The sequence below is a fragment of the Labrus mixtus genome, chromosome 9 (genome assembly GCF_963584025.1).
Source record: "Labrus mixtus chromosome 9, fLabMix1.1, whole genome shotgun sequence".
Classification (NCBI taxonomy): Eukaryota; Metazoa; Chordata; class Actinopteri; order Labriformes; family Labridae; genus Labrus; species Labrus mixtus.
The window spans coordinates 16842698-16870602 of NC_083620.1; the positions used below are offsets into that span (position 1 = coordinate 16842698).

General features: G+C 41.1%; 1 protein-coding gene across 1 annotated transcript in view; it reads left to right on the top strand.

Annotated features, from left to right (window-relative positions):
• rsrc1 (arginine/serine-rich coiled-coil 1) overlaps positions 1–27905 on the top strand; it is a 118376-nt gene that overhangs the window by 39156 nt on the left and 51315 nt on the right. The window contains exons 5-6 of the mRNA XM_061046582.1: positions 6763–6799; positions 18113–18164. Coding sequence (XP_060902565.1) covers positions 6763–6799; positions 18113–18164 — 89 coding nt within the window. The remainder of the gene's footprint in view (positions 1–6762; positions 6800–18112; positions 18165–27905) is intronic.

Below are 27905 nucleotides of genomic sequence, written 5' to 3' on the forward strand. Positions count from 1 at the left end.
GCCACAAAGGGTTAAAGGGTTGATATGAATATTTGGAGGTAAACCTGGCCAGTAGTGGGCAGACAAAGGGTTAAAGCTTCCTCACGCAGGACAGCAGGCCAGAAAGGTAATGCATGGCTGATGAGTTCTAGGCTAATGGGCAGCTCTGTTAGCTGAAAATCAAATGACTGCCTCTGCATTTTAAGTCCCTCTGTCGCCTCCATTGACTGACTAAAGATATTTATCTCTGCTGTGTCAATGGGTGGGGGGAAGAGGAGGAGGAGGGGGGGGGGGGGGGGGGGGGGGGGGGGGGGTCAAGTAAAGAGAGGAAGAGGGGGAAAAAAGAGAGGGGAGGGCATCTGAGAAAAACCTGTCGACCTAATGCAATTATTAGAAACTTGACCGCAAATGACAACTCATCTGGTGCTGGCTCTGTAATTAATTGTCTGCTTGTAAGAGCGCAGAGAGGTTTGGGAGGGGGAGGGGGAGGGGGGGAGGATGGGGGGGGGGGGGGGGGGAGTAGGGAATGAAAGGCAGGCAGGTGATTGGGCAAAGGTAAAATGACAGGTGAAGGAGATGAGGTAAGAAGAGGCAACAGCGTTCGAGATCCTCGTTAAAGTGGAGATACAAAAACGTTTGGACACAGCGAAAAGAAAATATACTGCGAGTGATAGAAACCGAGAGAAACGCTCGTTTGAGATGACGAGAGGGGAAAGTCTTCGATTGGAGAGGATAAAAGACCGAGAGGCAAGCGAGATGAAAGAGCTGGAATGAGAAAGCAGTGCGATGGATCCAGTGATAGGCTCAATTGGTCGCTATTGACCTGGCCAGAGCTCAGTTTAACACTCACACTTGTTTGTCCAGTTTTACTTAATTGACTTTGGATAACTAATTACCATTTCCTGGAACAACAGTACATTACTCTCCCTGTGTCTCTGCTCCCCCCCTCTCTCACTACTCTCTGTCTTCCTGGTTTGCAGCTGTTTCATAAGGAATGTAAGGTAGTCTACAAACAAGTTACAATATGTTTAATAATGCAACATTTGAATGTTTAGATCTTCATCTTGCAAAATGCCAAAGGTAATGACTGATAGGTGGATAGAGGATAAAAGGGTCACAGGTCAAAGATGCTGCTGTAAAAAGGACTTGTGTGCACATATATTTTTTTAACCTAACAGTTGTTGTATTTGGAAAGCTTACTACCCAAACGTGTAACCTATTGACTATAGTGAATCACAAAGAGGCCTGAAACTTAATGACCTGTTCTCTTTGGATGCATTTTAGGGGATTTAAATGATTTGGAGGGACATCTGGCTGTAGTCGTGCTGCCTAATGTATTTCTGATTGATTATGATTTGATAAACATTTGCTGGTCTTTCATTATTATATATACGATACGATAACTGATAATGACCTGCTCCTGATGGCCCATACCGATACATTTGTACGTTATTGCATTTTAAAAAGAAGTTCATCAAATGTAGTTTATTCATTGTTAATCTGTCATCGATTGCTTTAGCCTTTGGGGTGTCTCTTGCAATCTTTCTGCAGTTTTCAGTTGCCCGTCGAGTCAGCACTACAGTACTCGCGTCTGACTTGGTGCTAATGCTAGCAGCTAATGCTACTTGGTTGCAATGACGACTCTTCAGGTGACTTATAAGATTCGGTGTGTTAAAACTTGACTATTTTTCTCCTCTCCTCTGAATCGCTGTTACTCTGCTCTGACACGGTGCAAAACATCCTCACTGGTGACCACATGTAAACTCTCGCTGCAGCTGGGCTCCTTGATCTTGTTCTTCTTCTCCGTGTTCCATGGAGGCTTGCATACCACCACCTACTGTGTAATGTGTAGGCTTTTTAAAGGGCCCATATTATGCTTTTTCTGGTTTTATATGCTCTTTAGTGTGTTTTCCAAGTGTCCTGTGCATGTTTGGGCACATCTATGTGCAAAAATTCAAAGTCCGCGGAAACGCAGCTTCTCCTACGTCCTCCTGTTAGCTGTAGCATTAGCCGCATGTAACGCTCGGTTCTAGCCCCCCTCGATAAAAATTTGTCAGTCCGACGTCATTGTCAGTGTGAGATCACTGATCTAAGCCCATTGGCTCGTTGTGGCAAGCCCAGCAGCTCATGTTGCACGGCCATTAACTTCTGTAGCACGCCCACGATATGCCGTAGCCTGCGGTAGCACAGTAGTGCTAAGGTGCTAATGTTTATGCTCCCCTCGGACGGAGCCAGTGGCTGCATTCCCAATATGGTAAAAGAGGCGGGACATTTCCGAGAACCGTGCTGAGCAACTGACCAATAACGACAGAGCGGATCGGCAGACCAATCAGAGCAGACTTGGCCCACGTGGGGTTTAACAGTGGGGGCTCAGCAGAGCGTAGCTGACGGACTCAGAGCGGAGAGGGAGCAAGGAGGAACAGTACGTGAAAACAGACACTTTTTTCAGACTTTAGCTATTGTGACCGTACAAAAGTAGGAACATAGATTAAATATACGAACCCCAAAAAGGGCAGAATATGGGCTCTTTAATAAGTAAATGAAGGCCATTATAATCGGTTGATTTTATAGATTAAACATTCTTGTCTTTTTTTTAAGGAATCATGCAATCATCAGTCACGTTGTTTCATTTTTGTATGTATCGCTGCCTTTTGTCGTTTGTCGGATATTACAACAGTTTAATTAAAACGTTTAAAAAAAATTGATCTATGACATAGCCTCTGGGAACAACAGCCAACTTTTGGGGGCTTCAGGTGTAGCCAGCGGGTACGGATAGAGGACATCATGGCTTCGTTTTCCTTTTGTTGCCCTTCTGTACAGTCCAACTAGCAACTTGAGAAGTGTGAATGAAGTTGGAGTTGTGAAACGACATCTAAGAGTGAAAGAAAAGTTCCCCCCTTTTTTTTTTTTTTAGCAGATATCTGTTTAAAGAAATTAGTTAAAGCTCAATCATCATCAGATGATGGAAGAAGCGATTGCATTACAGCAAATGTGTCCTATACCTTATTTGCTCTCCACACAGACTGTTGTCTTGCATTCAAAGCGCACGGAAATTATAGTGGAAGATGCTACTCGGACTACTAACAGACACTAGAGCACTTCTGACACTTCACTTTGTGCTACTCGCCTAAAGATTCTGCAATTTTTATGGAGGATCTGTTAAAAGAAATTAGCTTCTACCTAAGGAAACTTTAATTTGAAGGACATTTGTGAGTGTGTTTCTAACCCTACAACAGCGACGCATATTAACAGAGACAAGAAATACATCAGCCTGCTGAGAAATAGCTGTGCTCATATCTCAATACAGCCATCCACTTATTATGTGTTTTATCTTACTTTACCTGGTCACTTGTAATTGAATCAATCCATAGGCATATTACTTTTTGAAGAACACAGTAAGATTCTGAATGTGACCAAATTTACGCTTCTTGATTTAGGACATCCCAAAATATGCTTCCCATGCTTTCTCAGTCTGCATAACCTGTCAGATCATATCAAGAATGACTGTCTGTCCCTGTCTTCACTTCATCTCTCCCTCCATCACCCCCCCCCCCCCCCCCTGCTGTGTGCCAGGGCTATAATGTGCTCCTATGGTTGTATTAAGCAGGCCACAGTGTCTCTGAGGCCTTGTGCTACACCACCATTACTATCTGGCTTGCCTCCACTACAAATTGGATGAACAGGCACTGACACATTTTCAATATTATTACATTAAACCAAGTGGATTTTGATTGATAACCTAATATTGGCCTAATGCAAAACATCAATCATGGCAAGTATATTAATTATTTAATATTGTGGCGTAATTCAGAAATCAATGTGTTGAAGGCTCAGAGAACAGGGAAAGGGGGAGAGAGAGAGAGATGAGGAGAAAAAGAAAGCTTTGTCCCTGAAGACCTCAGAAGATTATATGATGTTTTGAAAAGAGAGATGAGGATGTAAAGTGTGTGTGTGTGCGTGCGTGCGTGCGTGCGTGCGTGCGTGCGTGCGTGCGTGCGTGCGTGCGTGCGTGCCTCTAATGGATAGAGCGATCCCTCTGGTCCTGGTGCGGACAGTGCTGCTGGACAGCTTGCCCTTGATAGAGTCAAGACAACAGATTACAGAGCGGGAGATGAAATGCAGCTGAAGAGCTACATAAAGGTTGGCTCTTCAAAATAAAAATAAAACAAAGGACAGAGAGAAGAAATTGGTTTGGTCATAAACAGGAGAACGTTTTATAAAAGAAGAGAGCGAGGGAAGAAAAGGGGGAGGAAAAAAAAGAGAGGGGGGGAATGAGTAGAGGAGGAGAGATGGAGTGCTGCGTCTCCCCTGTGTTAGATTGTTTCTCACTAATTGCGCTTCATTAGCGGATTACACACACTGTCACCACGGTAACAAATGTCTTGCTGTCTGGTTGCAGAGCGCCCGTCATGTATAATGAATGTGGCGGGGTGTTTGTCAGAATGTAATGTAATTACAGCTAGATGAAGTTTGCCTTAAGTGGTTGAGTTGTCTACATGTGGCTCACTGACAGAGCACAAAATAAACAAGAAAACATCCTTTTTCCTCCTTTTACCTCCTTTTACCATTCTTACTTACTTTCTTTAATGCCTTACTGATACTTCATATCATAACTCAAAAATACTGATGATGTGGGGATGGCTTTTGTTGTGGACAAACCCTGAATAGGATCTATCCTGATGGATGGAGAGAGACCAAGTGTGTACTTGTTATAAGCTTTGCAAAATGTTGTATTTCAATTAAATACAAGATGTATTTGAAAGTAAATTTACAGATAGACTGTTTCAGTTTGTCCTTTATTGTGCAATATTTAGGTACCTAAGGTAAAAGGTTCTTTAAGAATGAATCAAAATGAAATGAAACAAATTAATAAAAGAAGCAAAATTTGAACCCCCTCAGAAATATGATTGAGTAATTTTGAATTTCACAAGAGGCATATTAAGTTTGACATAGATTACAGTCCTGTCTTCACAGGATCCAAAAGTTCTTTATCATATTGGATGGGATAAAGTCCTTTTATATATCTCAACAGTTCTGGACCTATTAGAGGTGTCAGAATGGACCAGTCCAATAAGGATGAGCTCTTTCCAATATTGTTTTCATTTTCAGGTAAATTTGATGATTAGCAATTACATTTGGAAACCTTTCAAATGAATGGCCATAGCTACAGAAAGGTATCGGTAAGAAACCATGTCAAGTACAGTGTGATGGCGTTGAGGGAACAGGGATGAAAAACGAAGACAACAGTCTTACTTTCTATGGAGTTGCCCGTCAACTAAAACAAGTGGAGAAGAGTTGGAGTTTCTTTCAATATCCATCTGCCAAAAGCAAACATTTCTCAACTGCCGCTCTAGATTCAGCATCAGAAAGGAATGATTTAACTAGGCTAACGTTATTCTTTTTTGAGCCTCAGGCTGGTCAGATCTGTTTTTCGATCACGGTAGATTCACCTGACTGTTTAAAAAGTACAACGGCAGTTCAGTCAAATTAGCTTTGTTATTGTTTGTATAACTTTTGGGGGCTAATATAATATTTTAAAATATTCTGACTGATGTTGAGATATCAATGGATGGATGAGAATGATCAGAAACATCGCAACCTGACACATTAAATAGAACAAGCACTAAGGAAACAGCAGGCAGGTTGGACTACAAGGTTTAACTATCTTTAATCAATACAGCTATAAACATGTTTTAAATACAAGGTCGCAAATGTCCAATGGCATTATCTAAGGAGACTGTTTTTCCTATTTCCGCTAGTTGTTGACTTGGAAGTGACTTAGCTTGATAGATAGGATCTACATGTGTATATCGATGGTGCATGACATCATGGTGATTCTGTCAGCTTCCTGCTTGACCAAGGTTGTACTCGCATGTGGTATATGGGTCCAGCTGATGGATGGACGGATGGACGGATGGATGGATGGATGGATGTAGTTAGAGTGGGCTGGATGCTGGGATGGATCAGACAGTATGTAATTTTAGAGATGGTGTAGATTTACACCGTGATGCTGCTGGCTGCATTAGCAACTGAAGCCTGTCGATAAGCCTTTCTCCCTCTCGGTGCACACACAAATACACACACAAACAAACGACACAGGCAGGGTGGAGTTGTCAGTAATGGGGGCCAGAGTTAGATGGGGGGGGGGGGGTGCTGGGATCAGGGATGGGGGCTGTTTTCTGTTCTCTTGATCTGTTGATTTCTATTGCTGCAAATTTGAAACGTGCCAAAATTGCATCTATTATTTACTGCCAATTTGCTCTTTTTAAAAACGACCCCCCCCCCCCCCCCCCCTTTCCTCCTCCTCTCCTCCTCGCTCACTATGCTATCCCCGCCACTCTGATAATCACACACACATTTTTTTTTTAATCAATACACAGATAATAAGCTCCGAGTTCCTTCTCTGTACTTGAAAATTATTATTATGGCTGCCAGCAGCGAGGTGACAATATTAGTTAACCTCTGTGTTGTTGACGCAAACAAACGCACAGTCAAAGATTACGATTGGAATAATTCATGATTAGTTTTTATTTTATTTATCTGAAAGATTTCATCCTCATTTAAATCATTTGGTTTGCTTGTTTTATGAAGTGAACTGAACACCTGAACCCCATGAGAAAACAAGACTTTATTATTGTTTTTGTTTTTGAGCTGCTTCCTTGAGCTGCATATAAGTGTCTTTTTGAATGTTTAGGCTCCTGCAAAAATGTTCTTTTTATTAAATGACGCTGGGTGTCTGCACTTTTATTTACAGTTGGGGGGAAATGTGTTGTTGTGTTGCAGGGACGTCGTGAACATCAAAGCAGGATTAGAACATCTGGTAAGTTCTTTTTGACAATCCCTCTTTTATCCTGCATACATACACAATCACACACACACACAGAAGCACTTTGATATCTGCGTTTCTAATGAACCTCTGGAATTGGAGCTGAATACCTGCAGCTAGCAGAAAGGGAGAGAGAGACAGCAAAAAAAAAAAAGGATAGAGGGGGAAAGTGTCTCCCCTCGGGTCCGGTCTAGCTTTCATATTAGTGTTCCATTTATCCCTGATTTTGCCCTAACTCAGACATGTACCCACACACAGGTTGTACTCCCTTTCCGCCCTCCTTTATGCACTGAGTTGTGTTTATATGCAGGATGTTCTTTGCATGTGTGCTTCCCTCTTTGCACCATTCCTGTATGAAAGGAGCATATTTTGTATCTTTCAGACATACACACCCAACCTCCCTCTCCTTCTTTCTCCCCTCTTCTGTCAGCATGAGGACTTTCCTCAGTCTGCTCCCCTCCCTCAATGGAGATCCCGCTGGAAACGCTCTCCTGGGATGGCCTTGAAAATTTAATAGCCAACATTTCCAGTGTTTCTCTTGCTACTCGCTTTAATACGGGGTCAGAGTGCCATGCAACAAAGTGAAAAGGTTCTCTCTCCCCTTTTTGGGTGGGAAGGAACCAAGGTTTGATGTGCCCCATATTCCAGGGGATGAATTATAGACAGGGGTCAGTGAGGGTCCTGGCTCTCTGTGGATGTCACATGCTCTCCCTCCCTTGCCTTGCTGCATACTAAAGCGCAGCTCCCAGCACCCTACGCAAATGACCCCCCCCCCCCCCCCCCCCACCACTCACTACGCAAATGACCCTGAATATGCCACACAAATGACTGACCCTGAAATTTCAAACAGTTTGCAGTAACTCTTTTCTTGAGCAAGGTCAGATAAGAAGTGGATCTCAGATTTAAACAGATTGTCAGGCTGAGCTGCAGAACTCTTCATATTGTCAGTAACTGTATTCCTTATTAAAGTGAGAATAGGATTAAGAGCGAGTTAACCCTTTTTTCCTCACATATTTCACCAAAGTGGCATTAAAGATACACACTTTTGTTCCACTGCAGGGTTTCTGCAGGCACACTGAAGTGCATAGATTTCTCCTTTTTAAAATTCAGACTCTTAATAAAATGATGCACATTAAATATAGAGCATGTTACAGTAATGGTCCGGGTTCAGGTTTGGAGAACGTCTCTGGGCGGGTCTGGAGGTGTGATTGATGTTGTCCTCCATAAAAGGTGGTGTGAATTATTCAAGAGAGGATTACATGCATAAACAGCATGAATCAATACGTGTATTGGCAGTTATATCTTGGCAGACATTAGGCAGTTTGTGTCTCATGTTGAGATGAGTGAACCTCTTAAAGGCAAGTGGAGGAATGTGAACTAAGTTCCATAAGACATGAGTGATACTGCAGGACATTGTGCAGACAAATATACCTCTATGTTTTGTATATAGAGAAGTGCATTAACTTCTTAAAGTTTTGCAAAAGTTTCCTTTGTTTGTATATTTATGTATTAATTAATCAATTTGAGGTGTATCTCAGACAGCATATCATACAATAAAATATTTGCATAATGCAGTAGTTGCACTGATATGAGTATTTCAGCTTTCATGTTAGCTTTCTCAGCAGGGGTTAGTGCAGCAAGTTAGCGCGTGAGTTTTTGCATAACTCATGAAGTGTAGGAACAGATTAATATCATGTTTGCGTTTTTGCTCAGGGTAGCTCCGGAGTTGAACTTGCATATTATTATTAACACATACACACATTGGTAGACTCACCGGTGCATTGAGTGTTTTGAATTTATGGGTGTGTTTATGCTTACGCGGGAGATTGCACCCCAGTAGTCAGCTGCCTGGGGAGTGCAAGACTCTGATTACGATTCGGGACAGAGAACGGTAAATAAAGGAGCTCGTCTCTCCCTCTGAGGTAGAGTTGCCATGCTGTTAGAAGTGTTGTTTCCCTCTATACCTCACACACACACACACACACACACACACAAACATGCACACACACACAAGTCCAAGCATTAATGACTTCTTGTTGATGTGCTGCTGCTGAGATTGCTGAGTGCCGAAACCATGTTGATACATATCATGGTGTCTCATAGTCAAGTCCTCAAAAGGTTCTGCCTGGTTCTGGTACTTTTACAGATGACGCTGGTGTTTTTAATTCAAATAATTTGCATTCGTTGTCACGAACAGTTTCATTGTTTACTCATATGTAGTCATATTTTCAACACTGATGTGACAATCAAGCTTCTGTTTGGATATAGCCCGCGCTTGATTTTTCATGATGAATACTAACGTTACCCCCTGCTGTTAAGTTAACAGTCTGAGTGAATGACTGCTGCAGTAATTAGGTGGGCAATTAAGATTTATGTGGTTTGAGGTTTGTTTTATTGTTCTTGTTTTGTTTTCACATTTCAGCAGATTGACTGAAGGCATTTCAGTAGCAAAACAGGAAAAGAAAGACTGAAGTTAATTGCTCCCAGTGCTCTGCGTTAGTTTCTGCTTTTGTACACACACACACACACACACACACACACACACACACACACACACACACACACACACACACACAAAGGCACATCCCTGTCAAAGCGCACACACATGAACACATACACACACACACAAGTTTGAGTTGGAGGATTCCTTGCTCTTTGAGAAAATGGAGCGATAGTTAAAGCGGTGGCCTACAGCAGCTAATCAGTCCACATGCACAGCTTCTTAGAGCGAGGCAGAAGAAAGCCAGCAGCTCAATCAATACACAAGGAATCAGCCTCATCAGGACTCCTGGCTCAATCGGCAGCTGGACCCATCGCTCTACCACGCTACACACATCGCCCGGGGAGGGAGAGAAGAAGAAGGGAGGTAGTGGAAGAACAGAGGAGCGAGGGAGAAATATATCATTGGTCCTGGGAAGGGAGTTGAAAGGGGGGGGGGTTACAGATTAGTTCAGGGTTGCAGGTTGAGTTAAGGTCACCATTAACAGAAATAAGAAACTACAAATCTGTGTTATCATTGTGGAAATAACGCTTGATTGACTGGAAGGTCTCTCCTAAGTTCCAATTGAGTTCGAACAGCTCCTGATTTTAATTCTCGTTGAAGAAGAGTATCATAATTAAATAACATCTTACATTGTGTTATTAGATTGGCAGTTTAGTAAACACAATGTTTTTGTCTTGTGATGTGTCATTTTAACACTAAGAAAGCCAGAAGAGTGAAGATTTACTTTTTGACGAGTAGTGTCCAAGGATATGACTTATGACATCATCTTGAGTACTGCTAAGTTAAAAACAAAATCTTGTTAAAAAAATATTTCATCATCATTATTTTGGGTGTCGAGGCTCTTGACTCTGGACATCTAAAAAAACGTCTGAATTGATCACAATAGAACGGAAATAATTTGTGTAAACAAGCGAAACTTTCCAACTTACTGTAGCATGCATACATTTGAGCTGTTAGACGGTCTGAGTGGTAGACAAACCCTCCTTCAGGGATGGCTGATGTAATTTTATTGTCCCTTGGTGGGTTGAAGAGTTTACGGAGCCTAATAGATTGTTGGCCTACTGACAGATAGGCACCAGCAGCTGAAGTCAAGACACCAAGAATGTGACCAACCTGGCACCACTGAATATGGCCGAGAGTTTCACGTCAAACAGGCTGAAGGTAGAAGCTGAGGGGAGTTCACAGGTCAGGCCCCACATTTAATCTGTTCTTTTCTTTGTTCTGTTTCTGTCCTTGTTGTCAGACTGTGGTTGTCTCATTAAACACTTTCTCTTAATCTCTCTCTCTGCATCTCTTTCTCTTTTGTTCGTCTCTCTAATATGATTGTTTAGGATAAAGAGGTGAGAACAGCTCAGAGAGAGAGAGAGATTCTGGGTAGATAAAGGCGGGGAAGTGAGGGAGGGGTGTTGATAATCTGCAAACAGATTTCCATGCTTATTACACTAATGATTTCATGATATTTGATGTGCTGGTGGGGGGAGGAGGAAGGGGGGTGGGTGGTCTCTGTCTCTGTCTCTCATCTCGACGGCGCGGGTAAATGATGGAGTAATTTGAGTGACCTCTGACTTGGGGAAGGCCCCGACGTAATTGCATGTCATTCTGGCAGGGAAGGAGCAAGGGATGAGGGGGAATTGGGGGGGCGCAAAATACAAAGTGAAACCCCATCTCCGTCTTTCCCTCATTTCTCACATATCGGCTTGTTTCTCCTTTTCATGTGTCCTCCCATCACCGTCTCGCTCTCTGCATTTTGTTGCCGGTCTCATAACAGTGTTCCGAAAAAAACACACACAAAAAAAAAACACACCCCTCCCCAACAAAAAGAAAGATTGCATTAATTTTCAAATGATGATATTACATTAAGCGCTGAGATCTCATATATCAAATCGTGAGAACTACTCCCTTACTGTATGTGCTTCATCTTAATGGTATCGCTGGATGTCAAGGGCATGGAGGAAATTAAATCGGAAAGTGCAGATAGACCAAAGAAGATATTATCTCTGGATGATTGCAGTTTTGATAGGTATTCCAGTGAATTTCATTTTCTCCGGATGAGGAGAAGATGAGTTAGCCTGCACATTTGCTCATTTTTCTTCTACATGATTTATGTGAGTTGAGTATAAAACTCAACCCCCCCCCCCCCCCCCCCCCCCTTCTCCCTCGCTGCCTCCCCCTTTATCAGGGGAATACATACATGCATGCGCACACACATGCACATGCAGTAGTAAATTACTGCCTTTGAGGTGCATGTTGGCCAGAGCAGTTAACACGAGTGTGTGTATGCATACGTCTTGTATGTGGGCGAACTGCAGTGCATGAGGTGTTGTGTATCAGTGTGTGTGTGTGTGTGTGTGTGTGTGTGTGTGTGTGTGTGTGTGTGTGTGTGTGTGTGTGTGTGTGTGTGTGTGTGTGTGTGTGTGTGTGTGTGTGTGTGTGTGTGTGTGTGTGTGTGTGTGTGTGTGTGTGTGTGTGTGTGTGTGTGTGTGTGTGTGTGTGTGTGTGTGTGTGTGTGTGTGTGTGTGTGTGTGTGTGTGTGAGAGATAGCAGCAGAGCCATCAGCGGGAATGATTCCAGGGAGATGGGGGGGAAGGGGGGGGGGGGGGTGGTGTCATTACTCAGACTTGTTTACATTCTAAATACGTAATGAAATCTTGTTGGTAATAATGACGGGAATAAAAGTTTGGGAAATTGTAAAAGTGGTGAAGTTTGAGAAATGAGCCCCGGCCTGTGAAATAGCATTTGGGGGCAGGAAACGACATTATTATGCAGTGCTCCTGCCTGCATGAGACATGAAGATGAACTGCTGGCGGGCCATAAAATGCTGTTAGCCCTAGCCTGAAGTATGGCACATTGTAAAAGAGGTCTGATCCCTTATTGCCATTATATATAAAAGTATAGCCATACACAACATTATTTTTCATATAAGATGAGCTCGCGGATGCAGTGGCCCAGGCCCCCCAAATACATACACTGATAGGCAGATTTTCCCCCCCTTCTTATAAAATATATAAATAAACATATTGCCATGGAACCCATCTCTGCCCTGATCTTATAGACCTCGATATTAAAAACAGAAATATTGCATTTTCTAGGGGCTCTGTTTTCCCCTGTCCTCTTTTGGGCATGGGATATATCTGTGTGTTTGTTTGTGGGAGGGTGGGAGGGAGGCGAAGGGGAGGAAGAGGAGATGAGGAGGAAGCCCAGGCGGAAAGCAACAAATGAAAGGAAATGGAAACAGATGAAGACTTTAAAAAACATAATGAGATGAATATTGAGCATTTCAACTCCAGCACAAAAAAAGAGTCAGTTGAGGTGGGCGTGTGTGTGTCTCTGTGTGGGGGTGTGTGTGTGTGTTTATATTGAAACTTTATTGACAGATAATAATGATTACACTGGCACAATTAAGATGAATGTTTCAGTAGATGGACTGATGATCTCATTGAGGTCCCCCGTTTCTCAAGTTAGCGTTTTGGGACACTTTTTAAACTGTCAGGGGAGAATATTTTAACTTTTTTACTTTTGCATTTACACATTAAGGTAGCAGAAAAGAAGATTTATCATCTGATAAAGATCACTTTTACTGTATTTCCTCAAGCTTGATAACCATGAATCATGTCTTTAAGACTTCTGTTGAGCGTTTCTGCTAAACTTAATTTCAAACACAAGTTTAGCAACATCTGAAGTTATCCCAATTATCCCAATGTTTTTCTGCAGCTTTGATTTTATTTCTCTAAAAGGTGATCAAGAATATGATGCAATGAGGCAAACACTTGTGGCTGCCTTAAATCTTCTCTGTTCTGTTCTGATGACATGAAGGGTAACGTCCTCTGGTATATCTCTGTTCCAAGAAAACACAGTTTGCCTTCTTTTTCAGTAATTATCAATCATTTGTAGCCAGGTTATTTCAATGAGTTTCTTTGTGTGTACATGATATTCTCTTTTTTTTGTAAATACTTAAGTCACTGGTCATTTGATGAATATGTTGCTCAATGTAGCTTTAATCATATTTAGTTTTATCATCCCTGAATGAAGACATGGACAGATAATGTCAGAAAAGTTAGTTTTTATCTCTGCTCAGTTGTGAATTAAGACTTGATGTTTTGTGGTATTAAAAAGGGATTCAATCATTTATTGAGACAGCGGTCTGACCGTCTGACCACATTCTGCTGACCTGCTCTGCTCCTTAGCTCCTTCTCTAATAGGCATTTATTTATCTACTGACCCATCACACTTTGCTTTGTCTGCTCAGCCTCAGGCCTCATAACAATAATAATAATACTAGAACTGCTCTGGACCAGACAAAGACTACAAATAGATGAATATTCCCGCATGCAGTACCTCATTATAGACAGTGTAGCATTGTTTTTTTTACCAAGCCAAGTGAGGGTTGTTTATTTTTCTAATGGGACGTGTTTATTTTTGACTAATGGGTCAGACGCTGGGCACTTAAGATCTGCTAAGCGTGTCTTAGTGTGTCTGTCATCGCTGTGCTGAGGTAAGTGGACAAGCGTGAGGCCTGCTGTGGGCGTACTTGACTTCCTGTCACAATTAGGGGAAGAGTTTGAGTTGACAAGAGACAAAAAGACACACATTAATACCAAATACCCAATCTGAAAAAAAAAAATCCCTTGCTGGGAAATAGATTGATCAACAGAGATGAATAGCATTCTCTAATTCTAACAGCAGTGACAATTTGTTTTCTGTTTTGTTTTTTTCATTTTCATTTTTTTTCTGGCTATAGTAAACGTTAGGCAGAGGTGGCTCTAATAGGTACTGTATGTGATGTCTGTTTAGCCAGAGTTCTTTATATATATATATGTATATATATATATATATATATAGTTTAAATATAGTAACTATTGAGGGTGCATATAATGTGATTTTATTATTTTATTTTCTTCATGTACCTTAGTACAAATGTAGCATCAATCTGTCTTTATTTTTAAATTTGTAACAAATTTAAAGTAAACAAAGTTAAACAAAGTTTGTTTTTCCCTTTCATTTGAGTGATGTCATACCTGTTTGAAACAGGTGTGGTATGTCAGGTGTGTTTGTGAAGTGGATTATAGGTACTTCTGAGGAGATTCTTTTTTCTAAGATAGATGCTAATAAATGTGTGATTAAATTCATTTCATCTTAATGAGTGTTATCCTCATTCAAACATGCACAGGTCATGGTTGACTTTATCACTTTATCACCTTACCAGACTTTGGTCCTGCCAGCTCCCTAGTGAAGTTTTCACAAGTGAAAACAGCCCATGTGTGGGTAACAGTAATCACCCTATAAGACTTCATCTTTTGAAGTACAGCTGTTTTAAAAAAAGGAGGATGGTTGATTGGGAAAAATAAATTGACTGTTTTGAACCAGGTACGCATGACTAGATCTGATGAACACATAGAAGCAACAATCGAGGGGATCTACTCTTGCAAAGTGTTTCAGCATAAACTACAAGAGACAGATTTCTTAATAACCCGGGACATGATGTAAAGCAGGATTTTAGCTCCTCTATCAGAAACCTTTTGAAATTCTTCCATAAAAAACAATGTGGTCACTTCATCTGTTTTCTTCTGAGTGTGTAACATTTTGCATTATTCAAGTCAGTGTGTCAGCTCACCCGATAAACAAGAGTGAATCAAACACGACGTGATGAACAATTGTGTACATTATGAGCATATTTCAGCCTTTGAAAAGTCCATGGTGCTTTGTTAGAAAATGCAAGCAGTCGGTTTATTACAAGGTTTATAATTGCTGCAGCCAAAGTGTCATCCAATAAGAAATGAACCCTTATCTTCTCCTAATGATCAGACCATATTGCATAGATAGCCCATATACTGTAGGTAGTTTAGAGGTGTTGCAGAGCATCTTGTTCTGTTAACATGATAACAGTGCTGCAGTACATCAGTGCATCTTTTTACTCTATGTGTGACTGTGTTACTCATTCCATTTTACTATATATATTTTTCTCAACATATTCCCCTTCCCATCCTGCTCTACATCTGTCAGCTATATGTAATCCTGCCCATATTTGGTCCCCTCTATTATCCACTTCATCATTTGCTTCTTCTTCATACTCACCCCTCTTTTTTGTTTTCTGAAGTTGTTGAGCTCTGAAAAAAATGTAACCATCATTTATTTAGCATTTTTCTTCCTCTCCCTGTTAGCGCTTTCCTTACATGATAATAATGGGCATGGTTCTAATTGAGAGGCGAAGCCACTTCAGATGGGGCGGTTGCGTCTCTCCCAGCGGGGGGAACACACATCTGCCTCTGGGGAGAACAATTAATGCCATTTTATTGTTTACTAATGAATTACACACAGAGGAAAGGAGCATGCATGTGTGAATTAAAGGGATAAACAGATTGTTGGGAAATAAAAACATGCATTGCCCTGTGTGTGTGTGTGTGTGTGTGTGTGTGTGTGTGTGTGTGTGTGTGTGTGTGTGTGTGTGTGTGTGTGTGTGTGTGTGTGTGTGTGTGTGTGTGTGTGTGTGTGTGTGTGTGTGTGTGTGTGTGTGTGTGTGTGTGTGTGTGTGTGTGTGTGTGTGTGTGTGTGTGTGTGTGCATTAGTTGAGGCTTGTTTGTTATTATTATATATACTTATTAGTGAGCTGATTTGTAAATTACTTCACATTGCTTGTGATGATGATTATGTATTTATATATAATTATCCTGTTTCAGCCACCATTCACCGTCGTTCTGTAGGCAGGATGCACAAACTTTTCTGTTGTTCTGTTTCTCTACTTCTATATCTATTTAAAGTTAATACAAAGCATAATCACCCAACACAAAACACTGCTGGGATTAGCTCTTAAACAAGTTGCACACCCTTACCACAGCCCTGCTCAATGATGTAAATTCAGCCTTTTTCCACAAGTAAAAGAAAATATGGATTATTTTACACTCATCATATCAGTGTCTTGAAATCTGAAGTTTCAGCAGTAGCAGCTGTTTTCTTCCCTGTCATATTCAGTGTTAAGTTACCCATAGCTGGCAGAGCTGTGTGACTGTGTTTGTGTACTTGAGTGTGTGCGTGTGCATTGAGGATGCATGGTCTTACACATGCCCGTAGGCCAATGTAAACAAATGCTAATGTAATTACAGAGGGGGTGTCGTAATAAACTGTAACTAAGATGATTGCGCAGCACACAATGATCAGGTTAGTTTAGCTGCGATGTGTTATTGCTTTAAATGACGGGTTGCACCGAGATTGATTCCTGTGGCATTGGAATTGTTCACTAGGCTAAGCCTTTTGCCATTTATCTTGGTACGGATCCTGCACAGGATTTTTTTTTTTTTGGGGGGGGGGGAGAGATGAATGTTATTCTCAATGGAAAGTGTGCATGTGTACACATCTATGTGCAGGTAAAGGCCTCAAGTGTTCATCCTCTTCTCAGGTATAATAGTGATTAGTAATTCCAGCTGCCAAGAGATGCCAGTCAGTGTGAGCGTGATCCACTATGTCACCTGCTACAGGGGATTCACACACACAACACACACACACGTGGCATTAGGTGTACGTCAGTCTGTCTGCAGTGCCTTGATGTGTGTTCCATCTACACTACAGCACCCTGACATTGCTGCATTAAAGAGGGTCATTATATTTCCCTGGCTGCCACCGAATCGAAAAAGTGACGTTTTTACAAAGTGACAAGTTTACAGTTTGATAAATCAGATTTTTTTTTTTTTTTTTTTTATGTTGGGTTGGGCGGGGAGCATGGTGAAGGAATAGTGGGAGAAAAGGAGGGGAGAGAGAAGCGCTGCCTGTCAGCGACGCCCCGGCCCTGTCGTCTAAATGATGCTCCCAGGCAGCGAATTCGGATCCCATCCCCATTAGCATTTAATTTCTCTCTAATCCTACACACAGGCTCCACTGCTGCATGGTAACGAGGGCCGCCGTGCCTCTGCAGCGCCAGGAAAACCTCTGAGAGCAATGTGCAGCCTTTTTTTTTTTTTTTTTTTTTTTTTTTTTTTTTCACAGCTCTGCGCCCTGTCATCGCCATCATTCTTCCTTGACAATTAAGACCCTCAAATCTAATAGCAGCGATATTGGAATTACAGCAAGGCCCTTTTGAGGGCAGAAAAAAAAAAGAGCTGCACCTCCCAATACAGCTGTCAAAGCATAAGGCCCTCCCCTTGTTCATGCCCGCTAAGCGATTCTGATGCACACACATACACACTTACACACACGCGCAGGATGGGAAGGGGAATATGTTGAGTCTTTTGGCTGTGATCTCTGTAAAATGTGCTCTCAGTGCCCTCTTATCCAACTCTCCAAAGACTTGTTACAGCAGCTTTTGTTTTCTCTCTTCCCTCTCTCTCCCTCTTTGTCTCTAAATTTCTCTTCATCTCTTCCTCATTGATTCTCCCTGGTGTGTCAGAGATGTTGTTGCTTTCTGTTTTTCACGATCAGGGCTTTTACAGACAACTACACTGGTAGATTGGTGAAGTTGTCCCCTGGTGCTCCATGAGGACAGTTTAAAGGAACATTCGCTCAAATGATTGCAGTTAGAGACGACCCTGGGTAAAATATATTGCAGCCTAAGGAATGCAACAGTTTTAGAGCTAGATAACTATGCTTTGTGTTGCATCTGACCCTCAGGGTGGTAAAGTAAACATGTATACTATCCTTTGGGCCTCTGCATTAACGTGTGTATGTCCTGCTTTACTGTCCCCTGAGCTCAAGGCTCCATTCTGTAGTAATCCCTAACCATGGTCCAAGAATGAGGAGATCTCAGTTATTTAAATTACGTCATGGTTATATAAGTCGACTAATAATTGTATTCTGTTTTATGTGCTTCTTTACTGCAGACTCCAGCAGAGCAGGCTAAAGTTCGGATGCATATGGTCTTGCAGGCTGCAGGTAAGAACATGACTGCTCTCTCTTTCTCTCTCCTTTTTGTCACAGCGGAGTTCAGAACTGTTGCTATACTCTTTGGCCACTTTGCCAATTGTGGCCACTGGTGTGCAAGAAAACTGTGAAGGGCAGCCTCAGTCTGTAGTCTGCCTCACTATGGTGAAAAACAGGATGGTAACGTTGTGCGAAACATTTTAAAAAACAACTCCAGGGATGACAGTACAGATTATTTTGATCAACCAATTTGTCATTTAGCAATTTTTTTTTACTCGACTTTAAAAAAATATTTTTTTCATAAACAACCCCTTGTGATGTTATCTGTGGCTTTGCAGTATAGTCAATGTTTACACTATATGCATGAACAAATATATTTGGAGAGATGTTACTAGTAACTGTAAATGTGAATGCATTCCTATGCGGATGCTTTGGTCATTTATTGGCTTTAATGCAGAAAGCTGACAGTCAACATGTTTTGTCATGTGTACATGAGTATTTAGTGCTTATATCAAGATTCATAAAGAATCCAATTAAGTTTAGAAACTTTAGAAAATATGCTTTAGGCATAGACATTTTTTTTAAAACTCAGTTATACATATTCAGAAAATCTTGTCAAACAAATTCAGGAGTTACATCTTCTCAATAGCTCATCCCAACGGCAAAAAAAAAAAAACAACCCAAAAACATTTGATATGAAGCACTCCTGTCGTTACATATGTTTGTCACTTGTTGCCCCACAACAGCGGTTTTAAACTGATATGAAAATATTTTTCCATTTTGCAACACATTCTGTGGAAACCTGTCCTATTTGTCTTTTGAATTAGTTTTAAAACAACACGATTTGATGTGTTGTTTAAGGCTTTGAGTGTCTGGATATTTTGGTTTTGTGCGAGGAGTGCTTGAATTTGACCGTAGACAGCTCTATAAACCTGTTTGTTTAAGTGGCATTGCCAGAGCACCACAGTGCGCCCAGTGTTCCTGTGATACCTTTTCACTAATCTGCTCAGATGTAATGATGTTTAGCTAAACTAGTTATATGTTTGATTAGAAAAACTTGTCTTTACGACTACTTTACAGAGGGTGTGAATATTAACATACGTATATACCTGTGGAATATTTGGGAATGAGTGAAAAGTATAAAGATGTTTGCAGCCGTACCACACACATATTACTGTACCGGGCTGGAAATGGACTACAGCCAGTTTCGTTCTTGTTTCCCCGCACACAGGCTCACAGTTCCCCTCCCGTCCCTACACACACACACACACACACACACACACACACCACCATTATTTCACACACACAGACGACTCCATACACACTCGCTCTTGCTCTCTCCTTCTTTGAGTGCTTCTGGGCCCATATTCACTGCAGCTTAATTTCAAACACTCGTCCCAGTCCATAAGTCATAGATGTCACCATGCACGCGGTGTATATATTCCAGTGTGTATTCGAGGGGTAGAGTTGCGAGCCAGATGTGACAGGCTGAGATTGACTGTGGAGAAAGATGTCTTCATGTTTACAGTCATACACACACACACACACACACACACACACACACACACACACACACACACACACACGACCCAGCACTTCAGAACAGGACTCTAATTTCACCACAGGAAATATATGAAAGTAGCAGGCATCTATACATCATCTATAAAGCACCCAGCAGCCACACACTTACCTCACTTAAGGCTTGTTCAGGCTTACTGTAGGCCGCAGAACAATGCTGCAAACCCCTGCTGTTATTTCACCGGTTTGGCACATTTTATAGACTGTATCAAACTCCAATCGATGCACGATTCAATCACGAGTGGAAATAATAGATTTTGGAAATGGAGGAAAATGCAACTTGTGCGTTATAATTGATTCAAATAAGTTTTCCCTTACTTAAATATGTTGTGTATTGTTTGTTAGACACCACAAAGCCACCACATTTAGTGCAACATAAGCCTTGAGGTTGCATTGCAGGTAAAGTGTCATAAAATATGAACATGTGGCTCTAAGTGCAGCAGGCCTGGCTGGTGCAGACACAGGCCCAGAGCCAGACGGGGGACTAGAGGATAGGGTTTAATGTATTGGACATGTCTCTGGTTTTCCTCTCTCTCCCGGAGGCTTCCAGAAGAACAGGTTTACGGCGGCGTCAAAGATTGTCCTGTGGCTGATGTGCTGTAAAATACAAGTAGCAAGCACTTGTTAACGAAGTTTGTTCAAGGTACTTGAATTGATTCATCATTTTATTTCAGGCTTGTTTTCTGCCGCCTTTCCTTCATCATTGAGTGCCCACGCTAATTTAAATCATGTTTGTGCAATTACAAATATTAGGGATTTTTTTTCTTTCCCTCTGACCCTGCAGCTGCTGAGTCTATCGCAGCCAAATCTTCTAAATTCATCGTCTCATATCTCTTCTTCTTCTTTCCATTTGCTTTTCCTCTTGTCACTGTCCGTCTCCCTGTCTTTGTTCCAGCCTTGTTAGCTGACAGAGGGTTATAGGGATGGAAAAGAGGGAGGGATTGAGGGTGAGAAGGAGGCAGCAGATGTTGGGAGGTTGTGTGAATGTTAATGTCCTGACGTAGCTGTGGAGCTTAAGTCTCCTCCTCCTCCTTCCCTCCTCCGTTCCTCTCTGAGTGCCCGCCAGGCTTTCTCTCTCGGGGTCTCCTGACATCCTTAAAGCCTGTGGCTCTCCACTCCTCTCCTCCTCTTCTCCACTCTCTTCCACCGCTTTCTCCCCCATCCCCTCCTTCCATCCCTCCCTCCCACTCCCCCTTCCTCCTTTTGTCCGTCTATGGACTCTCTCTAGTCAGTAGAGAGCAGATCATCCCATGGCTAAAGCGGCTCAGGCCTTTGTGTTGGGGGGCTCTGTGGACCTGTAATGAGCCCCCTCGGCTGGCCCGCTGGCCTGCTTAGCGCTCACTGGGGGCTTTGAGTGTGTATGTGTGTGTATGAGGGTGTGTGTTGTGTGTGCATGTGTAGTGGGATGAGGAGGTGAGAGGAGGAGGGCAACACTGGCCCCCAATGAAAGAGCTGGATGGATATGTTTATGGGTCACTTCCTGCTTGGCCTACATATCACACACACACACACACACACACACACACACACACCTCCCCATATTCCTTGAAAATCTGCTAATTTCACCAATGAGAGAATATTTTTCACAGTTCAGTTAATTTCAACTTTGATTATTCTTTTAAACATTTATATGAACAAAGCCAGCCTTATTTCTTATTTCTTCTTATTTAATGTGCAAAGAATATACACATAAAGTACATAGATGTATATAAAATATTAATCATGACATCATTCATTCAGATGTATTTCACTTTAAAAAAAAAAAAGAAATCTGCATGTAACTTCTGACCATTTGTCATGGTCTCTACAAATCAATTTTGATCTTTGATCTATAAAAAATGTCTTAACGGTAAAAATGAAAATGTTGGTCACTGTTACCCAAAAGGCCAGGATTACTCCTAAAATGACTTGTTTTATCCACATTGCAAACATTTTCAGTTTACTCTTACAAAGGAGTAAAGAAAACAGAAAGTGTTTACAAGAAAGAAGTTGGAATCAAAGAAAAAAAAGACACTGTACAGATTTGTTCATCAGAATAGTTAGTGAACAACTTATTGATTAATTATTGCTCCTATTAGCAAATTGCAGGTTAAAAAGATGTTTTGATGTCCTGGTTTCCTGCTAAGAGTATACCTCATATTCACCATGGTAACAGGAAACCTCTGGCACAGGTTGAGAAATTCCAGCTGAATATAGTTGAATAGAAGTATAAAAGTGATGACATGCTATCACTTCAGTGTGTCTTGCTCAGTATGTAAGTTCATCAATATGTTTTATTTTATTTAGTATTGAAACAAATATCCATGAACTTCTATTTTATTGTCTCTGCGGTTTTTCATGTCTGGATTCTTCTCCCGACACACTAGCTGAATATCCCATAACACCCATATATACATTTTCTGTTTCATTCTTCCTGCTGTCTAAAGTAAATCAGTCAAAAAAAAAAAAATTTCATTTCATTCACACACAGTAACCATGACACTCTTATACATCTATTCAACTCATTTCTTTGCAGCCACTTGCTGCTTCTTTGCTCTTTTCAGAGCACTGTCCATTTCCACTCAGATGAGCATGAGCACTTTGCGCAGCAGTGGGCCTCTGCTTATCCACACGTCAATGGGGAGTGTTTGCAGAACACCCACTAAGGACCTGAGGGCCAGGGGTCATCAAAACCTCCGTCCTCTCCCTATTTGAACCTTTGACAGCAGCAAAACAAACAATCCTTAAGATCTCATCAGAGGCTTGAACTTGGCAGGGGCTCGTGGGCCTGAATTAACTTTCTCTATTGGTTAGTCAAAGTTTTACACCTGGCTCAAGTTGGTGAGAGAAATATGCCCACTCCAGACTTTAACAATTTTTTAAAAACACAGTATCTGGTTTGTAAGTGGGGCTCAGTCATTGACTACTGCACTTCTCAGAAGTTTTTGTAGTGCTTAAGGTCTAAATCGGAGTCCATGATGCTGAGCTCTGATAAGGGTATTGGATTTATAAATGAGGGAGGAGAAGTTTGGATTGAAATGACACAAAATAGAAATATCCTCTTGCACACACTTTTTTGATGATGCAAATCTCAATTTATTTAGGCAAAACTGTCATTTTGGACTACAACATAATTTCATTTTAATCTAACCTTTATAATATGCCCTTTTCAAGCGTTCAGGTAAAATATATAGCAGGTGTCTGTTGTGTAAAGGTCTAAAACCAATTCATTCATCCAGTGTTTTTTTTTATTAAAAAATTATGTTAGTGTTTGATCATTTCCAAATTCCCTCATGTTTTGTACAAGAGATGTTGTGATTACATGAATTGTAAAGTATCATAGAGACTGACCCGACAGGAACACAATTGAACTACATTTAAGAGATTGTATCTGACATGTTTCTCTGCCTCTTCTGCACGTCTGTGATTCTGCATCTTTGCTCATGTCTGTACTATTTCAGTAAGTTTGTCTGTCTGATTGTACCAGCTCCCTGACCGAGTGACAGATATAATGAGGGGGGGGGGCTGTAAGCTTAACAACATCATGCGATAGGACTAATTTTTCCACAGTAAATACTGGGTATTAAGCTTCTCTTTCCCAGCAGGGGTCCTGATGAAACGCACGCACACACACACACACACACACACACACACACACACACACACACACACACACACACACACACACACACACACACACACACACCCTTTCTCTCAAGCTCTCCGCTTCTTTCCTCCGTCTTCCTTGGGCTTTCAGTACCCACCAGCCCCCCCACCCGCCCGAGCCCACTCCCCTTAGGCCCTGACAGATGTGTGCTGAACAGACCACATACATGGAGGGTGTCACCTTACCCCCTCTGGAACTAAAGGGCTAATGCGCCGCATTTAGGAGGCTGCCGCCCTTTGTTCTGCCAGGGGACGGGGAGACTCACTCGACTCCTTACATGGCACAAGTCTGCTTTTTTATGTTCCTCACCTCTGCGGATTTCTTCCTCTATAAACCGACTTTTCCTGCATTGTTATTCTTCCAGTTTGCAGAGTTGTAGGGAAGTAAATGAATAATTACACCTCGCTTTACCTTTAGTCGAGACGTAACTAAGAATTAGTCACATATGCTAGTTAGCAGTGACCTTAATCTTTAAGGGGATTTCTGTCACAAACAACAACTAGGGAATTTCCCAGTAATAACTCCCAACCACATGTTCTCTTTGCAACATGTCTTATTATCACAACAACAGAAGCCTGTCGCTTGACTGCAAGTATTTTGCACCAAAATTATGGCTTTTGTTGCATTGAAAACGCGGGAACTTTTGTGCCAAAAGATGGCACAACTGTATGACAGCTTTGTTTAAAAAAAAAAAAAGAAAAAAAGATGCAATTATTCTGTTTCAAGGTTAAGAGATCCTTGTTTTTTTTTTCAGAGCGCTGCTTAGTTTGGCAGTATTAGTGCTGCTGAATTTAGATTTTCTGATTAAACGGGAAAGGTTCAGTCAAAGATCAGAAGGTGCAGAAAAACCAGGCTGGGAATGAAACGGCTAATCACGACTCACGTAGTTTAATGATTAAAACAGCTCGGCCCGTGGAGAAGATTTGCTAATGTTTACCCTGCGGCACTTTTTAAAACACCAGTTTTAAAAGCTTCAGCTTAACAAATTAGAAGAGATGCTTCCAGGTTAGCTGGGTGTCATATTCATTTTTTCTCCAGTTTTTTCTGCTAAGATTACTTTAAATGTAACACCATATTCAAATAGAGGCAATAATGAAGCAGCAGCAGAAATCCCCTTGTGCGTCTGTGCAGGAATGTGTCTCCTGTTGTCCTTTGGGAGGATAATAGCACAGGGGCGTCCTGTAATTTAGTGTCCGTAACCATTGATCAGCTGGATTTATGTGCCATTACCTCACTGTTCCAGTCAACAGTTGTAATTATGTCTCACAGAGAGAGAGAGAGAGAGAGAGAGAGAGAGACCTCCGGTTACACAGGACCTAAATACCTGAATAAGCTTTTATCAAACGGCCTCTGCTGCTCACTTAGCAGCAGATTGACACCGGTGGCAGAGCGTCTGACCTCCAGATGAGAGGGGAGGATGGATGGATAGACAGGTTTGTCGGGCTCAGTTAGAGAGCCATACCTCATGGTAAGAGCTCTGTGACTCGAGCTGCAGCTCTGTATGTGCTTTAAAGGTACATGAGAAGGTTTACAAGGATCTCCCAGGTCTTCTTATCTACATCTACACTTAGATTCATTCAAAATGAAATAAGCCCTCCAGTTCAAAGGTGTGTGTCAAAGGCAGGGTGCACGGTGTGACCCAGGGACGGCAAGGATCAGGGTTTTATGTAGGATTGATTTTTGGTTTCTTCTGCTGGAATAATAAACCCAGGTCCTGCTACTATATGTCTTTGTTTTGCTTTGGTTACGCACTCCTTTTCCAATCTCAGTGCACAGACATTTTTGCTAAATTTAAGTTTTGAGCTTTGAGAAAATGTGGCGTTAATTATATGATGAATAATCAGAGATTTGGAGATGTGATTCATGTTTGAGTTTTATTTTAACTTTCATAAAAATCCCCCCAAAAAATAGTGAGTTCACAGCTTTGCATATGTTGGACTTTTCTCTGGCCAAAGAAACCTGAATATTAAGAAAAAACTAGAAATGTATAGTTGTGTTAGTTTGCATCTTTAAAGAGTACCTGATTTTTTTTCTCTCTCTAGTCTAAGTTTGATACTTTTGCATAACTTATAGAAAACCTGTAACGTTCCTTTTAAAACTCACAGTAATTCACTCATTAATCACAAGACCTGATGTCCGCTAAAGCCCTTTGGAAAATCATGTAATGTGACATAGTATGACTGTCAATACATAGTGACAAATAACTTGTGAAAAAATGCTAAGTGCATCCCTTTTGAAAAGAGTGAAATCCATAATTCTGAGAGTTTTATATGATTGATTAATAAGCAGGTCAACAGGAAATCTAACAATTTAGACTTCTTTATTAAATTAATAAAATTTGAAGTCCTATTCCTAATATTAAGAGTTCAAAATGTGTTGCTTTTTTTCAGGGTTCTTACCTGTAAGTTGGACTAAAGACCTTTGAAGACGTTACCTTTGGGCCATTTCCAATAATGTCTCACAGATTGTTTATGAAAATATCTATTGATTTGTTGAAAAAGGAAACGTAAGTGGAGGCTTTGTAAGCAGTGGCTGTGTTTGATGCATGAGTAGGTGTTTGTGTTTTTATTCTATGGAAAGATTCAATTTGTTTTGACATTTTCCTTCCAGCTATCCTTATCTCTAGAGAAAGTGTCATTTCCCTGAGATTGAAGGTCTTAGGAGTGTTAAAAGAACTTGTCAAATTAGTGTTTAACTTTCCCTGCGCTGCTTTTGCAAACAATATATACTGTACAAGAGAGAGGTACTTAGAGGAAACTCTCTGATTTGGTGTGTGTGTGTGTGTGTGTGTGTGTGTGTGTGTGTGTGTGTGTGAGAGAGAGAGAGAGATAGAGAGATGGGGAAGGCTTTGTTTTTCTTCTGTGGGCAGATTTCAAACAGCATCTGGTGAGCTCTTGAAAAAAGACCGTTATGAGTATGTTCAAATCCAAACCGAATCATTTCTGCTCCCTCCTCCCTCCTTCTTCTCTTCTCCTTGTTGTCAGAGACTCATAGTGATATATTTCCCTCCTCCCTCTCTCTCTTTCTCTCTCTCCCTCCCTGTTTTTCTCTCTCCTCTCAACATGTAGACATTTCCATAACAGAAAAAGAATATTCTTAATTTGCTGCTTTCCATAATTTCACAACATATGGTATAAACGATTTTGATGCAAATGTGCTAATTATTTGCAGAAGAGCCTTAAACAGGCCCGCCATTGAAGTGGAATGAAAGCAAATTTGCAATCACCTTAAATTTTGCTAACCATTTACTGTTGAGTAAACTTTGCTAAGTAATTTAATTACCTCGGACCGCTGGCAGGCGCTCAGGGCTTTTTCAGGGGTGGGGGGTGGGGTTGGGGGGCTGAATTCAAAGAATGCAGAGTGAGAGATGAAGGAGAGAGTAGAAAAATACTGCTAACACTGGTGATATTGACTTCTCATCATGTGGAACTTAAGGTATCGCTGAAAAGGTTTTAAGAGAGGAGAATCTTTTAACGAGTAGTCCTGAGACATCTGTTTTCATACGTTTTGTATTTCTTTTAGATTGGATCGTCTCTTATGTTTCAATGTTTGGGCATGTATCTAAAAGGGTGTAATGGATGCAGCTGTCTGATTGGCCCCCGTGTTAACATCAATACATTATAGACCTGTCCTTCCCTGCCGTCATGGTTTGTAATAATTTCTACTGGCTGACAAACTTTCCTTCATGTTGAGGTCAAAGCTGCAAGATGATGCCAAAACTAAAATGCCCTGAAACTTTAGTCCTTATTGGGTTACACTTTAAATTAGGGTCCCAATATTCCCCACTGACTAGTTGATTATTAGCATGCAAATTAGAAGAGTACTGGCTTTTTATTAGTCTTTATTGAGGGCTTATAAGTACCTATAAATGATCCTTATTCTATAGCTTATACACCATGTTCTTAATATGCTTTTGTTTACTTCTACCTTATGAAGGCCATACTAAAAAAAGCATATTAAGATCATATTCATGTTCAACATCTTCCTAACTTACTATCAATAAGCAGTAATTAAGAGGCTATTGAGGGCACACTCACAGTTTCTGTCCTATTGGCTATAGACTGGTCATGTAGAATGAGGAACAGTAAGCGCTTAATAATGACTAATATCAGCTAGTTTGCTACTAATAAGCATGCTAACAAGCAACTAGTTATTTGTGAATATTGGGACATTCATTTAAAGTGTTACTAAATACAAGTATTAGAAAAGGTTGCTTGAAACTTTACATTTGCAGCCAGCAAATTTAAGAAGTCACTTAAAGGCTTAATATGCGATTTTTCACACTTAAATATAATAGAAATCAAGTATATCCTCTGAAAATAACTCTGTGAGTAATGACTGTCTACAATGGGTGTAACACCCGAGTCCCACTGTCTGTGATGTTTTCCCAGTTTTCTGAGTCATATCTTCAGTTTGTTTACATCGCCCAGACGGCGGCTGACTCCTCCCCTCGCGAATAAAAGTTGTTTAATTGAGGGACTAGAGAAAAGAAGAATAACATACTGTACTCACTGTTAACATAACAATGC